The sequence below is a fragment of the Colletes gigas genome, unplaced genomic scaffold (genome assembly GCF_013123115.1).
Source record: "Colletes gigas isolate AHSC1104 unplaced genomic scaffold, ASM1312311v1 Colletes_gigas_Sc00002, whole genome shotgun sequence".
NCBI classification, from domain to species: domain Eukaryota; kingdom Metazoa; phylum Arthropoda; class Insecta; order Hymenoptera; family Colletidae; genus Colletes; species Colletes gigas.
Genome location: NW_025106631.1, coordinates 668,490 through 686,783, shown reverse-complemented (window position 1 = coordinate 686,783; position 18,294 = coordinate 668,490). Strand labels below are relative to the sequence as shown.

The 18,294-nt window shown below is 40.9% G+C and overlaps 1 protein-coding gene across 1 annotated transcript in view; it reads right to left on the bottom strand.

Moving 5' to 3' along the window:
- LOC122401153 (histone demethylase UTY) overlaps positions 1-17,413 on the bottom strand; it is a 118,396-nt gene extending 100,983 nt beyond the window's left edge. The window contains exons 1-3 of the mRNA XM_043403114.1: positions 17,152-17,413; positions 16,443-16,696; positions 16,251-16,359 (exon numbers count right to left, since the gene is read on the bottom strand). Coding sequence (XP_043259049.1) covers positions 16,251-16,359; positions 16,443-16,696; positions 17,152-17,219 — 431 coding nt within the window. The 5' untranslated portion in view covers positions 17,220-17,413. The remainder of the gene's footprint in view (positions 1-16,250; positions 16,360-16,442; positions 16,697-17,151) is intronic.
- Between the last annotated feature and the right edge of the window lie 881 nt (positions 17,414-18,294).

The following is an 18,294-nucleotide window of genomic DNA, read 5'->3' as shown; positions in this document are numbered from 1 at the left end:
GTATCGCGCGAACGCGATGATACAATCCCGGCGAAATGTATTTAGATGCATCGTAAACAGTAACCAGGGGTTGCAGAAACGGTTTCGCGAGTTTTGAGTACGCGGACAGGTCCAACAGAGCGCGAGAGGATAAGCGAGAGGAAAGCTCTCGAGCGTCAAAAATCGTGTCGTCTTTGTTCAAACACACCGCGGCGCGCGGCATCGCGTTTTCCCTTAACATTCGTTACTAAAATACACACGGCGCCACTTTCCCGTTTCGTTTTTCTCGTTTCACGTTCGCCCGCCACGGACAAAGAAACTTCGCCAGTGATTCTCAATTCTTTTTTTTTTTTATTTCGTTTCTCTTTCCGTTTTCGAGGCGGAATCGCTCTTATGCACGGAGAAGGAAAAGCATCTGCCCGTTGGGACGCGTAGTTTGCGTCAGTGATCCTTGATACGCTCTTGTAAACCGATCTTGGTGATTTTTTTTTCCTCTCTGTGACGTTGTACGCGTAAAACGTTCATTAGAATTCAGAAAAATGATCGCGGAGCGATAATCTGTTATCTGAGAAAGTTCGAGCACACGTAACGAGCGTTTGCCTTCGCGGCGAATGGAATATAGACAGATAACAGCACGGCGAAGGTTAGTTGCATAAAAACGAGCACGGTTAACGCGGTTACTTCACTCTGAAGTAACGCTGCTACGGCCATCATGCGGTTTCATAAATATAAACTTTATATGACCGGTTAATTAATCGAGGGAAAAAATTGCGCGCGAAATCTCGCACGCGATATGGAACTACGCGCATAATCGCACATTCGCACAGGATTCGTCGTTTACTACCGTGGAAAAATTAAATTGTTTGCCGGTTGGAAAACTAGTGCGACTTATCGAGGAATGGAAAAGGTACGACATCCTTGCTAAATATCCGAATGATATTACGATTGGAAACGGATATGCAATTTTGAAGACACGCTAGGAAATATTAATATCATTAAATCCAGAAGACGAATTATTGGAAGATTGAAAATTGTCATTTTACGAATATGAATTTCACCTGGTTAAATTTGGACCATCTTACCGACGAGGTATATTTCGGGACCAGTATAGATTCCGAGGCACGTCAATTATTATTAATTTGACAAGTGACGGAAGGGTGGAAGAGTGGAACGAAGACGTAATAAATCCGTTTACGCTCGAGTCATAAATACTGTCGCCTAATACGGTACAAAAATCTATAAGCGAGCTAAGAAGATTTAGTTTCCACTCGCGCTGGAATATTTATTCTGCGATCACTGATTTTTTTACTTTATGAACGAGTTTAATGCATCCTCTTATTTTTCAAAGTTTTTTTAAAACATTATTAGCAAGCGAAAAAGATAATCTGAAATAACAGAGGGGGTTCTCGATATGCTGGCAACGGTGGCATCGAAAAGCGCGAAATAAGCGATTATTCGTCGGTGTAAGTATCCTGTGTAAAGTAGAGCGAGATGAGTGCATTCGTCAGGATGGAAACGACCGAAAATTCCAGCCGAGAGGTTCGTTACCAAAATACACACAGCGTTGCCGTGCAATCTCGTTTTCTCAGTTCCTTCTTTCTTCCGAAGCCGAGGGAGAGCGACTTTAAACCCAGATTTAATTATTCCCAACGAGGACGAACGCCACAGGCAGACGCGTCTCGAAACCGTACGATCGCTCGTTTCCCAGTTTTCCCCGCTGGATTACGTATTTATTTCCCAACTGTCCCCTCGATCCTCCAGGAAAATTACCGACGCGCGAATCTTCAGAAATAATTGCCGATACGACGCAACGACGGTTAAAAACATTCGACTATCGGCCAACCCCTCGACGCTTATCTGCTCTAATTCGCTTTTCTACGGAAACACTGTTACTTTCAACGGAATCGATAAGTCAACCGGAATGGATCGGTTTCGTTCGAGCCGAGAATCGCATTATACAATGGAAACTGATCGATCGTGTTCACGCTGGCACTGGAGCGTTATACTGTGGACGAAAAAAACCCAGAAATCTCCAAATTTTAATCGTATAATACCTTGCTAGTAATATTATTGACCTCATTTATCTTCGAAATATCCAACACGTGGACTAACCACGATAAAAAGGTATCTGCGTGCAAACTCTCGCGTGGAAGACACCGGAAGTGGAAGCTCTCGAACGAGTCGTACTTGAAATCGCAGGTCTCGACGAATTCTTTACACGGTCACACTCTTTTGACGAAATTAAAGGTCACCAATCAACGCTAAAATTGATCACTAATATTTTTGATACGCTCGAAAAATATTTTAAGTAATTTTTTGATTCCTCAAAAACTGCGATTTCTTTCGTCAAACGTAATCGTCGATCGATGAATTAAGACAACGTGCAGCAGAATTTATTCGAATACGGTTTGAACCATACTCGAGCGTTAATTAGTTCCATTCGGAGCACTCGAGAAAAATTCATTAGGCTGCCCTAACGAGATACGGGCCCGTCTTTTCACAGTCCGATCCGCGGGAAGTTTTTAAGGATGGCAGCAGAAGAACATGGCCGGTTACTTAGCCTAAGTGGCGAGTACGAGCACGTTAGGCCGGTGTTATCAGATGCCAGGCCACGTGGCCGTAACACGCACCCCGTTTTACCACGTGTTCGTGAGATGCCTACGTTTCTCTCGCGAACGGTGTGTGCCGGTGCCAACTTACTTTCACGACATCTATTACAAATGGATGCATATAAATCGCCCAGCATGGTTTCATAGTTCTGTTCGGGAAACGCGCCGGATCTAGGCTGGAATAGTTCGCTCGAATATTACTTATACCCGCGGCATATGAATTTTAACGAGTAACATCGTACACAAGGAGAACCGGTTAAGTACTGAATCAACCGATTTCTATAAAAAAATCACAATCGAATCAAGAAAATTGACTTCAAACTTAAATTTCATTTACGAATCTTTCGACCGAAATGAGATGGTGCCCTTAAAAAAATAAACACCCTGTACTTCGACTCGTAGGGTTTGTTCAATGTTTCCTGAAGAGAATCGTGGTACTTGACGACCGAAACGTTGCTGGTTAACACTAGATTGCCCAAGGAAGTCATTTTGACTGCTTTTTAATTTCAAATAATGACACAATTTCTTAAAATTTTGTGACTTTTTGTACAACATATAAATGCATTTATTAATAATTGTAATTACCTACCCCCTCCTTCATTTCCGGTATATATGTGTTATACCTATATTGCCCAAAAGCAGTAATTTTGACTGCTTGGAAAATTTTAAATAATCAAATGACTCTTATTATTGAAGGAAATTTCTTATATAACCAGTTCTGTTCTGTATTGAAATAACAGTTTTCATTTTTTTTTTCAATTACCAATACATGTTAAATTGTCGATTTGGGCGTACACTTGACAAGTTGCAGTTTCTTAATAAGCTAAAGTAGTATGTACTTGTTATTCGAATCTTTATGCAATGATACTTGTTCCAACAAGTTGTTTATTTTATTTCTTTTGCGCCCTAAATTCATAATATTAAAAATTAATTTTAAACAAATTTCTTTGCACATTAGTGATTCTTTCGCAATGCAGTCATTTTAACTGCTTTTGGGCAATATAGGTATACCGGAAATGAAGGAGGGGGGAGGTGTAACTACAATTATTAATAAACGCATTTATATGTTGTAGAAAAAGTCATACTAAGTATACTAAGTTTCAGTCTTTCTAGTGTTAAATAAAGTGCACGGTTATCGGTGGCTCGTTAACAATGCTCGAAGTAATCTTTTAAAGCGAGTGCCGGCGTCGCGCGCATGCGCGGCTGTGATCGTCGGATAATTTGCTGCTTACGAAAGTGTATTTATCGAATATGCTCGTCGCGAGGAATTCGATTTATTCGCTGGTCGCGGGGCGCGCTCGCGCGAACCGACTGGAAATCTTTGTCCTCCATTTGGAACGGGCGCATAACTGATTTCTTTGGTCGCGAGCGAATAACGTTCGCACAGGAGTCACTGACTCCCAGATGTAACGTCGCGACGACTAATTTTAACTTCCTCGGTGGCTAAATGAATAAAAACAGACCGATCGTGATGCGTTTCGACCGAAATAAAAGCGATTTTTTTACAACAGTTACCGTACGAATCCGCACGATACACGCGCGCGCGTTTTCGCGGCAGAATTTCTATCGCAAGGCGAACGTGGAAGGAGTGACCCAGTACACGTTATAGTTATTAATATATTACGAATACAAAACTATCAATTTCATTTTTCCCTTTTAAATAAATTCTTTTGGAATATTAAACATAATACGATAACTTGGTGCTTGATTAAATTAGAAATATTCTTTGATTATAATGCGAATTAAATTCAATCACCGGTAACAATTTCGCAACGCGGATTACGTGTATTTGCTGGGGGAAAAAATGCGAGTATTTACGATCAACGCGGCAAATTACCTGCGACATAACAACGTCACCTGCATTTGCGTTTAATAGTGGTGGTGTATTAAGCAATAAAGGTCACGCAGGGGCTCTCGAGAACGATTCGTCGCAATCAACGTGCCACATTATCCCTTATCTCCAACCCGGGTTGTTGTTGCTCGTTATCCAGAGCGTAACGCAACTTTGTTAGCGTTTCGAATTTTCTCTGGTTTTCGTTGTCGCGCCACCTACGTGCAAAGTTTAAAACCGCTGGAGATTGGGACAACAGCTCCCTCTGGCATAATAATAACAGGAAACCATAGATGGTAGTTACTAGATACAAACTATACGAGAAAAGATAAAAAAATTGTATGTTGAATATCTTCGTAAATAATAAGCATTGAGAAAAAAGCTCGGTTATGCGTTTGCTTATTTTTGTTTTCGAATTATTACGCGTTGGGATAGAAAATGTACTCGTCGCATGGTTTCTCTCACGAGGCAGGACCGTGTACAGTCTGCAACCCGGAAAACGTTAGGCGATTCGCCATTGGACCTTTTTTCGTGTTGCAACGCTCGACCTGCACGCTCTCCACAGCTCCGTCGAGAAAATATACACGGTGAGTAACGCAATCTGATCGGGTTATGTCCCTTTTACGGTCGACAATAGAAAAAGGTGGCGGACGAAGAAGTTGAACAGTTTAATAATGTCTATGACATTACGTTTCTCGCAGGTGCAACTTCGTCCTTTAAAAGGAAAGTGCAAGTGCACTTTGCAGGTGCAAAGTGCACCTGCGATAAAAGTAATGCCATAGGTAGTTTGGCATTATTAAACTGTTCAACTTTTTTACCCTCTATTACGTTTCCTATTATGAACCGTAAAGGAGTTATGACTCGATCAGACCGCGTGACTGGCAACTACATTTGCGCACTTTGTCTCTGAATCACAGTTCAAAACAGACCGTACGCGTTACGATTTCCCGTGCAAGAAACGTTGCAAGAAGTATCGACGACGATCGTGTAACTTACGCACGAGAGCCATTCGATCGGCCAAGAGACAAACTGGCTAAAATAACGGGGCTAAAAATATTGCATTTACATACGTTTAAGTCTGCTTAATGTCGTTTACGTTTAGCTAGTCGCTTGCAATAACCTCTGGGGAATCTCTTGCAATGTGCTAGCAACAGTGTGCTAAAATTACAGATCGGATAAAAGGTTGGGTGTAAGATGCAAAAGTCAATCTCGATTTAACTGAAATTCTTGTACCTTTATGTTACAGGTACGAGAATTGTTTGTCGAATTCATCCTCATGAAAAATGTTTCGAACGCGTTTATCTCTGAACGTGCCCTTCGTTGAGTTTTCTCTTATTCCTCCAAATTCCTCGTGTTTGTTGTTGACCAGTGTCGCCGATAATTTATTCGAAACCGTCGACAATTATCGAGGCCGGGGCGAGCGTCGATAGTTTTTCACCTCCGGGTAGAGAAGCAGCCACCGAATGCGACGGTTCGTCGGATCGAACGGCGTGCTGGTCCGATTCGACGGGCCAAACAGCACCGCGATTCGAGCGAGCCGAGGAAAGCCGAGACGCGGCGAGCGTACCCGAGGCGGGCAAACGCGGGAGAAGGAAGACTCGTTCCCCCAGGGCCGAACACCGAACACGGACGAAACGACAAGCAACGAAGGAACTATGGTCGTGGACTCGCAGGTCCGCGGGTCGTGTCTTTCCTCGTCGGTGTATTGAACTTGGTCCGGGGGGTCATTCAACTCCGCGGAGTGCCGTGCCGTCCCTGGTGACGTCACGTGACTCGCCGTCTCCGCTGTTGCCGAAGCGCGGAGGCAGGCGATGACGTGTCGCGGCCCCATTGGTCGGAACCTCGCCCCGCTACCCAATGACGTCACAGCTCGCGGAGGCGCGGACCCGTACAGGGCGCTGCCACCGCGAGTCACGACGTCGCTGGTCACGACGTCACGAGTACCAATGTCGATAAACTCGATGTGTTCCGCGCAGTATGCATAAACACGTGTGTGTTCTATCCACGAACAATAGGAACGCTCCGATAACGTATCGTTCTTTCCTTTTCATCGAATCTCTTTCAGAATACGATGGTCTAGGTTTCGGTGACTGATTAAACTGACGTCGCGTAGCAGATTTTTCCTTCCGATTCGGGGAGAGCGATAACGTCGTCGGGTCGGCCGACACGTCGCGTCTTGTTTACGATTTCCGCGTTGTTTATTCCGTAGCTTGCAACGGAGGCGCACCGTTACGAGGGAAATTGATTCACCGAACGACGCTCACGTGCGCTTAAAAATAGTCGCACGTGTGCGTCGATACGCTCGCGAACAGACACGCGTTCGTCGTTTCGAATTTTACGCTGTTACAGTAAGTCCTTCGCTTGCACGGTTAGGAGGGGATTCCCATTGGAATTACGATTATTTTTTAGTAACTATTTCGAGCGTGACTATTGTTCCAACCAGAAAAAATTATAGTCGAGCATGTATTGATAAAAAATCTAATTTTTTTAACATTCCTAATGCGAATTCCATTTTAATTCACTCTGGAATATTTAAGAGCATAAACGGGGGCGGAAATGCGTATCTACGATTTGCGTAACTCAAGGTCAGGCTGTAATTAGAAATAGAACGATGCAAGAGGCGAAGTATTGTCCCGCGAACTGAACGTGGCACCAGCAACCTTGATTACTTCCGTTCCGATAAACCATGCGACCTACAAACACTATGAAACCCCAATTCGAAGTACACGACACAGTTGGAAAAGCTGTAATCATCGATGCTAAAGAAAAAATTATAGAAAATATATAAAAAATGTTATCCCACATCTTGGACGTGTTTTTGCTTCGAATTCAAGATTCTGTGCACAGGGTACCGAGAATCGGAAGGTTACGGACCAGTTTTCTTCCCGATATAATAGTCCAGTCCTAGTCCAGGGGCGTTCGAACAATGGCGTACCGCGGATCTTTCGTCGGTTTCACCAAGACCACGAGGGAGAGAACTCGTTTCGCGACGATTATGAATGCCGCACCTGCCACGCGTGGTACGCTACCTCCTCACGCAACGGTCCGGCTATAAATAATGATTGCGAATTAATTTTAGCGATGTAACGCGCGGAGGAGGAGACAGAAGACGAAGAAGAAGAAGAAGAAGGAGAAGGATCGCTGCTGAAACAACGGTCGAAGAGAAAGCAGGAAGAGACGGAAACGGAGAAATAAAGGACGACGGAGGAGAGGGGTGAAAGGAGAAAGGGGGCGTAGGGAATCCGCTAGCAAGACGAGGTGTGCTTCCTCGAGGAACTCTCATGCCCGAACGGACCAGAGGGTTAACGTTTGGTGGGTTGGTTAACTGTCCGGTTAGATGGCCGAGTGGCTTGGCTCTGGGTATACTCTTGGCCGGTTCGTTCGTCGGGTTAGCTGGCTCGCTGGTTGCTTGTTCGCTGCCAGAGTTTGTTGACTCTCGGTTTCAGCACGCCGGCTGACCATGACCTCGCCGAACGATCCGCGAAGTAATACCGAGACGACTCCCTGCCGCCCGCTGTCGACGTCGTTGTCCTCGTTGTCCCACCGGGCTGCTACGGTAACGCTTGCATATACGCCGAGTGTGTATTCCACCTGACGCTTTCTCGGTGACCGGGGTTACCCGGCTCCCTCGAAACCCGCTCCCCGAGGAATTCGATTTTCGCGCAAATATCCGACGATGCAGGGAGCACGTTTCCTGCTGTACAGGCTGGTCCACGCAATTGCTTCAAGTCATAACTCCGTTATTATTGCATTTACGAAAAAATGCCAAAGGAGAAAGATAAATGGTTCGAAGTGCACTACATCTGTAGGCCTTTAAATTTTTTTTAGGTGCAGCGGTGCATGTGCAATTAACAATTGCATCGTTTCTTTAAATAGAAATGCATATTTTTTTTTACACAGAGAGATTCTTTTGTTCATTCTACGTAAAAAATGATTAGGGTATCATGGCCAAAAATTTATTAGATCTCGAGATATTTTCAAAAAATCTCTTTAACTCATAAATTATGTTTCCGAAGTGTTTTAAAGATATGTAAAATAAATTCAGTATTGTTTTTTTCAATTATGTTGAATGGACTTGGACACCTTCAAATTTTATAACGAATCTGGTTGTTAATTTTGAAAGTGGCCTAACTCCATTCTTGATAAGAAAACGCATAATATTCACTTAATAATTGCCACTATTTTAATAGGAACTATAAATTTAACACCCTTGGATACACTTAGGCAGTATGACTCATTAGTATCCTATACTAATATCCTTAAATATCTCGATTTGAAGATAAATGGACTTAGGCCAGTTTCAAAATAAACGGCTCATATTGTCTTAATTTGTTTTTTATTCCACCACCTATTTCCAATAAGCTTGTTTTCAAAGCCATTGCCGGATAAAAATAGAACGAATCTCCGTCGACGAAACTATCTTTTTCGTAGTTGCTTTTGTCAGAAATGAATTTCAAAGATGAATCGTGGGATCAGTGATTCGAAATTAAGCAGGTAAATCGGACTCGAGCGCGAAACACGAAATTGCAGACAACAATTTGCGCGACTGATTTCGCGCGCGCCGAAATTACGTGTATGAGTTATCGGACCATAACGCACCTCATTAGGATGCAATCCAATTTCAGGCGGCGTAATGAGAAAAGTCGAAACGACGATAAATGTTCAGCGGACGGTGTTAGATCTATATTTGTTCGATGAAAGAACAGTAAATAAAATTTTAAAAGGAACAGAATCGTTTGGTGCAAAATATTCCAAGACTTTTGGCTACTAGCTGATACCTGGACCAACAAATGTTTCTTTTCAATTGATTTCAATATCACGTAAATTTAAATAAAAATTATACATAAAAATAATTTGTCATGTTTAGAAATTCTCAACGAGCGCAGACTCTCGTTAAAAGACCTGCATGATTCACGGGAACATTATGAAAGTCTTGCGCGGATAATCAGCAAAATCGTACACAAGATACGACGCAGCGATTTCGACGTATCTGTGTGTTCGATCGAATCGGTTACGGCTGCTTGGCTCTCTCGACACAAAAACGACTGCAACTAGGAAACAAAGCGAAACAAGATAAACGTTTATACGAACTATTTCGTTACTCTTGCGCGATGATGAAGCTATGCTGCGTGCGAGACTCTAGCAACTTTCCAACGTGCCATAATCTTTTAACGACGGCGGTCATCGACAATTTCCAAACAGACGTGCGTTAAAAATTTTGACGAATTTCAAATCAGCTACCGATAGATCTCGATCTGTTGGCGGTTAGGTTTGCAACTATGGGGTAGTAAGGGAAGTTGAGTGAATGGGAAGGAGGATGTCGTACGCGTGGTGATTAATTGCGGGTGAAGGAATCTCTGGTACGTCGCGTTCAAGTTCGCGAAACGAGAGAAAGAAAGGGAGTAAAAGGGATCGATGATCGTCGGGCTTGCGTGGAAAAAATATTAATCTCGGTAAGCGTATCTGGGCCAGGGAGTATCGATCGTACGATTTGGGTCAGAGCTTGCATGCACCTTACGGTGCACGTACGCGGCAGGGTGCAGTCCGAGTGCAGGCCGTATCGTTCGAGCGACGACGTGCACACGTGTGCGCTCACGGGCCTCGTGAAAACTCTCACGCGCAAGGTGCCTACCTGGAAACTTACTACCGATCCGATAAGGGCGAATAAATGCGTACCGCCGACTGCTAAGGGACTACTTCCTTAGTTTAATTCCCCCCGTGGCTCGAATGCACGGCCAAAGGGGGAAGATAAGTATTCAAATTAATTGACCCTTGTCGTCTCTGAATTTTATGCCCGCACATTAGTTCCTTTCGATTTCGTTAAACGTTTATGGAACACTGAAACCGTGTTATACCGTATCCGCTTCTTCTATGCGTGACTTCGGCCTCCTGTGTTCCAACGAAACATTCGTATAATAAATAACAAACAGTACCAATTAATTATTATATTAATTCTACTATTGATAAAGAGAAAATTTGATATTTATCAGCTTTGTTATTATTTTTTTTAGCGATGAAACATGTTCCCTAAACAGTGTCATCCCGACATCCGATAACTGTACGCCTGCGAGTCGCCAGCCATCGTTCAGCGACCATGAGGATGCGTGGCTTGTGTCAAGGATCTATTCAGCCCTTGACCCAGCCATAAACCTTCAGAAAGCGAAATAGCGTCGAACTAACTGCCTTCGAACCATCCGCACAATGCGTAATTTCTTGGGTTTTTACGAGCAATCCTTGCACGGTAGTTTATTCTTAGTTATACCACTTTATGTATAACGACAAAATTATGAAAAAAAATCTTGAAAATTAATGAAGCTAAATGTCGAAGATATTGAGCTCACGGTTAAAGTAAATGTACAACTAGCTAATTAAGTACTATTTTCTGAAGGTACAAATAATTGATATATGTATACAAAATTCTGTTGCACGTCCTATTTAACCGTTACAATGTAATTAACTGTGACATTGCTAACAATATTTTATAACACATATAAAATTAGCTATGATATTTCAAAATACATATGTGGAAGACGATGCAGTAATTTCGTAATAATTATTCTCTGAGAAATGATATAAAATTTTATATAATACGTACATTAGACTAAAAACGTCGTCACGATGAAAAATAAATGACTATGATAATTGCCCATAAAACCAAAGAAATTAATCCTACCTATATATGTAGATTTACACGGAATAAAACTATCAAAACTATGTATTTCGTACTTAATTTATCCTCGGTACATTGATGATAACAAGTACGTACTTATCTATTCGCGTAGTGAAAGAGTCTTATCTTAACCTAAAAATGATGTTTAGAATCACGTGAAAATTGAGACCGTAAGCGGACGAGCATTTTCCTATTTCGGTAATAAGAATCGATTGTTCGAAACGCGCTTTGGTTAGGCTACGCGAGCAATGGACGTCGGTACAGCAGCCGGGACATTTGTCCGCCATGGCAGAGTGCCGTTGAGTCACGTGCAACGCATAGAGATGCGTTACAGACGATCGATTTTACTGCCTCTCCTTCAACACACGTGTTCAGCCATGTACAGCCACACGTCGAATTAAAAATCGTAACAAAATCGTACCCTGTGGATACTTTGCGTGAAAATTTCGCAAAATTTATTGGTTATGAATAATACATGCACAGGAACATCAAATAATGCATCTTGCGAACGATGCAATTAAAATGATCGTTGGGGACTTTAGAAGCACTCGAGCGATGCAAATATGTTTTCAATCCCTTTTGCCTTTTTCGTCCCGGAACTACCAGTTGGGTTTATCAGTGAAGTTTTATCCGGGGAAGATAACGTTTTGAACGGGAATAGCTACATGTACATTTCCTATATACGGAATAACTGGTCAAACGGACCCTATAGCCACCTAGTGGCGGATATTTAAAATACTTTTCAATCACGTTAGACACGAAAGACTTTCGTCAAGTGTCAGTTACGATTTGTAACGGTGCATAATTGCATAGCAGATAAAATCTTGTAGTCGGTTAGTTAATTGGCATAAGGTAAAAATTAAAAAGCTAAAGTAGTGTAAAAATTATAGGTTATGTATTACGCGCGACTAAATACGTTACTCTCGCTTTCGCGACCAACGATGGGTCGACGTATTCTAATTTACGAATGAGTTTATCAATGAAACGCGAAGGGAAGTTGGTTCGTGGACTAACCTAACGTTTTTATTCGCCGCTCGTGAATAAAATTTGCCCGGCACTGTCGTCAGCGCGTACGAAACAAGAGGGTCGATATCGTAAAATAGTAGCGGGTATAGAGTCGACGAGTGCATAATACCGTGGGCGCTATAAATATTGCAGACACCGATACAATAGACAATACGCGAACCGTGCACGTACGAGAGATTACAAACTGACGAGTCACGCGTCATGTGAATCACCCTTAGGGAGATTCGTCTCCATTCAACGCTTGGAGGGTGCAGGGAGTGAAAAAGTTGCCGTAAAAAGGTTCGCCGGCCGAAGGAAGGGGTTGCTGCAAGCTCCCTTTCAATCGAAAATCGTCGAAATAGGGAATACTCGAAAAATTTCAATCCCGATCTACCTCCGGGTAAACCTAACCTAACCCTGTTGTTTTCACGAAACTGTACGAGCCGAAATAAAATGTAAATTACGTCGCGTTTGGTCTTATTATTACAATTTTATTGTTATCTAACCCAGACTATTATCTAACCCGTTAGGTTTCGATTATGCTTCCAAGAGCTGCCTCCGGTAAACCTAACCTAACCCTGTTGTTTTCCACGGAACTGTACGAGCCGAAATAAAATGTAAATTACGTCGCGTTTGGTCTTATTATTACAATTTTATTGTTATCTAAACCAGACCTAACCCGTTAGGTTTCGTTTATGCTTCCAAGAGCTGCTATCATTTTCCCACGCACTCGTACGAGGTTCGAGCGTAATCTGTTAAAAGTTCTATTTATAAGCGTTGCTTTTGTTTTTTCAAAGTACACTTGTATGCAATTCGAACATATCCCGCCAGGGTTTTGATATCAGTGGCGATACGGCTTCGATCCTATCGATACGTGTGACTAGGAAACAAAGAAAATAACTTCACGGTACAGAAACGATAATATTCATTTCACCGTCGATACTTCAGCGAGTAGCGTGTCACGAACCATTTTCTCTTTGTAATTTCTGTTATCGACGAACCGTAGCTCTATTCGTATAATTATCACGATCGCAGCGCGATGCCGTACGCTACAATAAACTAACCTATCACGCGAATGCAATTAATATAACAATTTCTTTCAGTTTTGTGATTACGAAAAAAAAAAATGAACAAATGTTCCAACGTGCAATCGATCTAAATACTGATGTTTCCCGCGAACCGTTAGATCGATGCTTTCTTCGTCCCGTGTTAAATTTGCCACGTGCGACGTAAAAAATTATTTTGCATACAACTCTGGTTCCCAAGGGGGTCGCAGAGTTTTCTAAGGGGGGCACGATAAGCTTTCATACCGAATTAAACTACGCCCGATTATACTATAATTATTTATATTGTTTTGAGCCAAAGATCCCTCCAACGTGATTCGTAATACAATTTTTGTCACGTTACAACGACAAAATGCAAGACTGCCAACTGTATAGCAGTATCGAGCGACCCGTTCCAGTTTCTTCAGTTGTTGAACACGACTTCGTGGTTTCATTTACTGTTGCATTTCTACGGTAAACGGAAAGAAAGAAAAAAAAAAGAGAAAATAAACGCGAGAAAGAAAAATGCACAACAGCCTGAAAAATGTACTTGCACTTCTACGGAAATTTGTAATTTTCTTCTATTTGGAAAATATAAATATTTACAGCGTATATAATTTTATAATTCATTTGCTCGCGATGCACGAGATAAAAATAAATATTTCAAGTAAATGTAGATCACGGAATATTTTAATTTCCACAGGTATGAACTCATTAATGCCGACGAAGCAAAAGATATACACGCCTGTCGTTTTATTCGAATGGTTCGTATCAAATAATTGCTGTTACGTACTTTCTACTATGCACACCTGAACGAACGCTTTGTAATCCAATATATCCAAGGAAACCGCCTCTCGCATCCGCAAAGAGACGATTTTCCATTCAATTTCATCCACTGAATAAGTCTGCGGTTTATCGACCAAGATAAAGACGAAAGGCATTCTACCTTTCACGTCACCGTCGTCTAATTGTCCTTTACTTCTAGACAACGACACAAAGAAACAACACCACAATCAACATCCCCGCCATTGTTGCGTCGATATCGATTCATTATCTAACGTTCGTCGAGGAAAAAACGAACGATACAATCGATAATACGCGAAACAAGTTTATTAATATCTGGAACGTTAAATCACTAGCATCGCTTTAAGAAAATGATCTAGTTACTTTGACGCTTCGCGGTTACCGGCCGATTACGCATAACCTATACAATATACAAGATTCTTACTGAACGTACCTATCACTGAATATTCAGTCCCACGTGATGGAATAACAAAACACGCTTTGAGAAATGGTAGCTTGGGGGAGGGGGATCCTAAAGACGTAAATCGAAGAAATTGATAACGGTTACGTGGTATCGTGGTTGTATAGAATGCCGAAAGATCGAAAGGGAGTTCTCTGCGAGGTTTGTTCCACGGAAATCTTGCTCCATCCAAGTTAAGGAGGGTTGAACAGGAAATCGATATTCCCATTCCTGACCGTCTATAAAGCCGATTGTCTGACAGGAAACGTCAAGTCAACAGTAACAATATCTGTCACGTATTTACGTCGAATCGCGTAGCCAGATAAATACAACGTCGAATAAATTATTAATTGTTTTGCGAAGAAAATTGCATCATGGTCGACACGATAACAGAGTATCATTAAAACCAAACAAAAGAATTATACAAACAAATCGATAACATATTCCAGGGATATTTTTGTTTTAACGAAATTTAACAAAGCTCTTGTTCCAACGTTACAAATGATATTGTTAGAATATGACGACCGAACGTTTGACCTGGTCACTGGACACGATGCTAATCGAGAATAACGAACATAACCGCGTTAAGTGATATTTGGCGATACTATGGGACTAGGACTATTTCAAAGTACCTAATAAATAATGAATAGAAACGTTCCGATTTCTGAAATCGCGATGTCTAAATATTATATTATTCGCGCGCGATCGCACGTAACGAAATTCGATGCACATCTGTACATCACTGACGTTGATTAAGGTTAAATTAGATTTACCGAACAGCTTTATTAAGGCGGTCATGGCGCGTTATAATCGATACTGTCACTGAAATAATTTGAACCACGAATATCTGTAAAAGCATCTTCAAAATTTCATAGCTACTGTTAAATATAAATATGCAGCTCGATGATAATAATAGGATTTCTGTTTATATTTTCCAACTTCTACTTGTGAAATATACGTGGTAATCCTAATATGTATCCTAATATGTAAGGAAAAAACCCTTAGAAAGCAGCAATAATTCATATCTGCCAAGCTTCGGGATATTATGAACAAAGTAACCTATTATCGTAGTTAGAACCGCAATATTTGTGTGAGAAATCTAAATTACCGTTTCAGTCTCGAAAACAGATGCGTATTTGGCCTATTATCCCCCTCTACCACCTCATTCTCCCTAGTCGCCCATGCCTCGACGGCAGCTGGGCACGTAGGCACTTTTCGTTATTTCGACATGGAAAAAACAGTGACATCTGTCGTCGAGTTTAGTACTAACGGCGGATTCAAACGGGAACGACTCCCATTGGTGATCTGGTTTACCAACATTTTGCATAGTCTGCCTTACCGATGGTAAGGGACGAAATAACATTACCAGCAGGATTTTGCGCGAAATTAAAAAAATAGAGGATACGGAACGAGAACGATGAACTCTATGTGTACACCGTCCATGGGGCCGACGCCCCCTTCTCAAGGTGAACTACTCTCATGAGAGATTACATTTTTCTGCAGAGACATTTTCATCTGCACCGCTTTGCTTTTGTTCTTTCAAAGTACAAGTACAACAAATACCTCGGATTCGATTTTATCAATAAGTAAGTTATTTTAATACGGGTGTACTTGAGCTAATCCGAATCGGTTGTAAGCTTAATCTACTTTGATTTAACATTTTAAATCGAACAATACGAAACATCTTGTATCGTTTAAATTAAAACTAGTACACAAACGTCAATTTTATAATTACACATTCAAAATTAAACATGAATATGTATCACCATGTATAAATATAAAAATAATAATAATGCATGCAAATTAGTAGAACAGAAATTTTATAAAACAATTTACAGTTAAATAAAATAATTTTGTCTTAACGACTTACCATTGGAAAGCATTGAAGTGATAATAAACAAGTCCTTGTCCATATAAAAAGGAGGCATCTTTCCAATAATCCCCTTTGAGAGAATAAAATTTCTGATAGGCTGACATAGCTGAAAAAATAAAAAGAAATACTTACGACGGTTAAAGTTACCGAAAGGAAGATAACAAAACATCGGTATAAATAATTAATTACCTTTACTATAATCTTCTAAAAGTAAATGGAAATGTCCCAGCTTGCAATATGTTTTAGGATCAATACTGATTCCTTTGTCTTCGTCATCGTCCTTTAACTCATCAGGATTCATTTTTGTACTATCTGCTTTTCTACGTTGTTTTTCAGCTTGTGCTTGAACTAACATCCTTTCTAAATATTTAATTGCACGGACAACTAAAGCTTTCTTCTTTGTTTGCTCCGGTGAATTTAATTTCAGAAATCCAAACTGCCGACTACAGATAGATTCAGAAAAAAAAAAAACACAATGATCAGTAAGATTTGCATGCAAGTACAAATGACAATACGCAGAGAAAACTACGTTTAAATCTGATTACTCGATAATCGTAGTATATTTCACGCGAAATACACACGAGTTACAATTTATAATCGTTAAATAAACTTTCACCGCGACGACTTTAGTTTTTTGAAACGAAAACTGATTTTTAAACCTATGGACGGCGAAAGCACGACATATATTAACCGAATGTAGTACGATCAGACATATGAAAAGGATGTCAGTAGGTTGCACGCACGTCTAAATAAACCGATCGAATTGCGCGCCTCTTCTGTCAAATAACTTTTTAGGTTATACTTGAAAAAAGTATACGGGGAAACGTAATGAACGGTGAAACGACTAAGAAATTGCCATTGATTTTGTTATTGCAGGCTTTGTTTACTTCAAAATCACCTGTCTAGCTCTGATAGTATCTGTAATTCTTGAGGAGTCAAGTTGATATCGTCAGTCTCCTGGGCCATTTTCACACACGGTAAATATACTCATTAAAACTAGAAAGGACACATGTTTACGCGTAGAACAGGCCGCTTTACGCGAATATACGAGATTATTTTCAATTCGCACCCTCGACACCCCGTCACCTCATCGGGACGATAAGTTTTTGAAAGCGGCGATCAGGTTAAACCAGGATGACGAATCACGCGACGGAAGACCATTACCGTAGTTCACATCGACTTGTAATTCCGGTACTAGAGAACATTGCTCCTTGTAACGTCCCAAAATGGCGCGAAAAATTGAACACTTCGTCCGCCTTTAAGTCGTATTCAACAAATTTATTTAAACGAGGCCGTGAATACTCATGGCTTTCGCAACCAATACATTTAAATTTTCATTAAATATATTACTTTAACAATTCAATCGTGAATACAAGGCCAGGTTAAGGCTTTTGAGACCTGAAGGTGAGGAATGATTGGATACCCTTTTGAAAAGTGGATTACCCTTTTAAAAATAGATTCAATTCGTTAAAAAAATATTAACAATTCGAAAATAATTTTTTTGCCAAGTATTTGAAAAAATTAAGTTCCCTGATGGACGAGGCTCGAGGCTCGAGGCCCGGACTTTTCTTCAAAAATCTACTGTTAATTAAAATTGATCGAACTTCTTAAATTCATCGAATATATTTTTTTAAAACGAATATGATTAATTCGCGGAACGAAAAGCTCAATAATATTTTTACAGTTTTGCAATGGTCGCTAACATTTATTATGGTTTAGATAATTGTTCACTCATTTGGTGTGATATGTAAGCCTCAAACTGGAGTCAGATGAGCGTCGAAATGACGGACATTCTTCTTAAATGAGAAAAAGAAGATATATACGAACATGCGTCATTGCAACGCTTGTTTGACTCCGGTACTCCGACTTAATGGCTAGCAATAGTGCCACTTGAAATTATGTAGAATTACGTTTCAGGCTTATTTTCACTAGGAAAATCGCATCAATTCGTAGATAATATTTTCATGACAATACGATGAAAGATATAAGTTTTTAATTTACATCGCGATACGTATTCCCCATACTTTTGAAGCTCGACCAA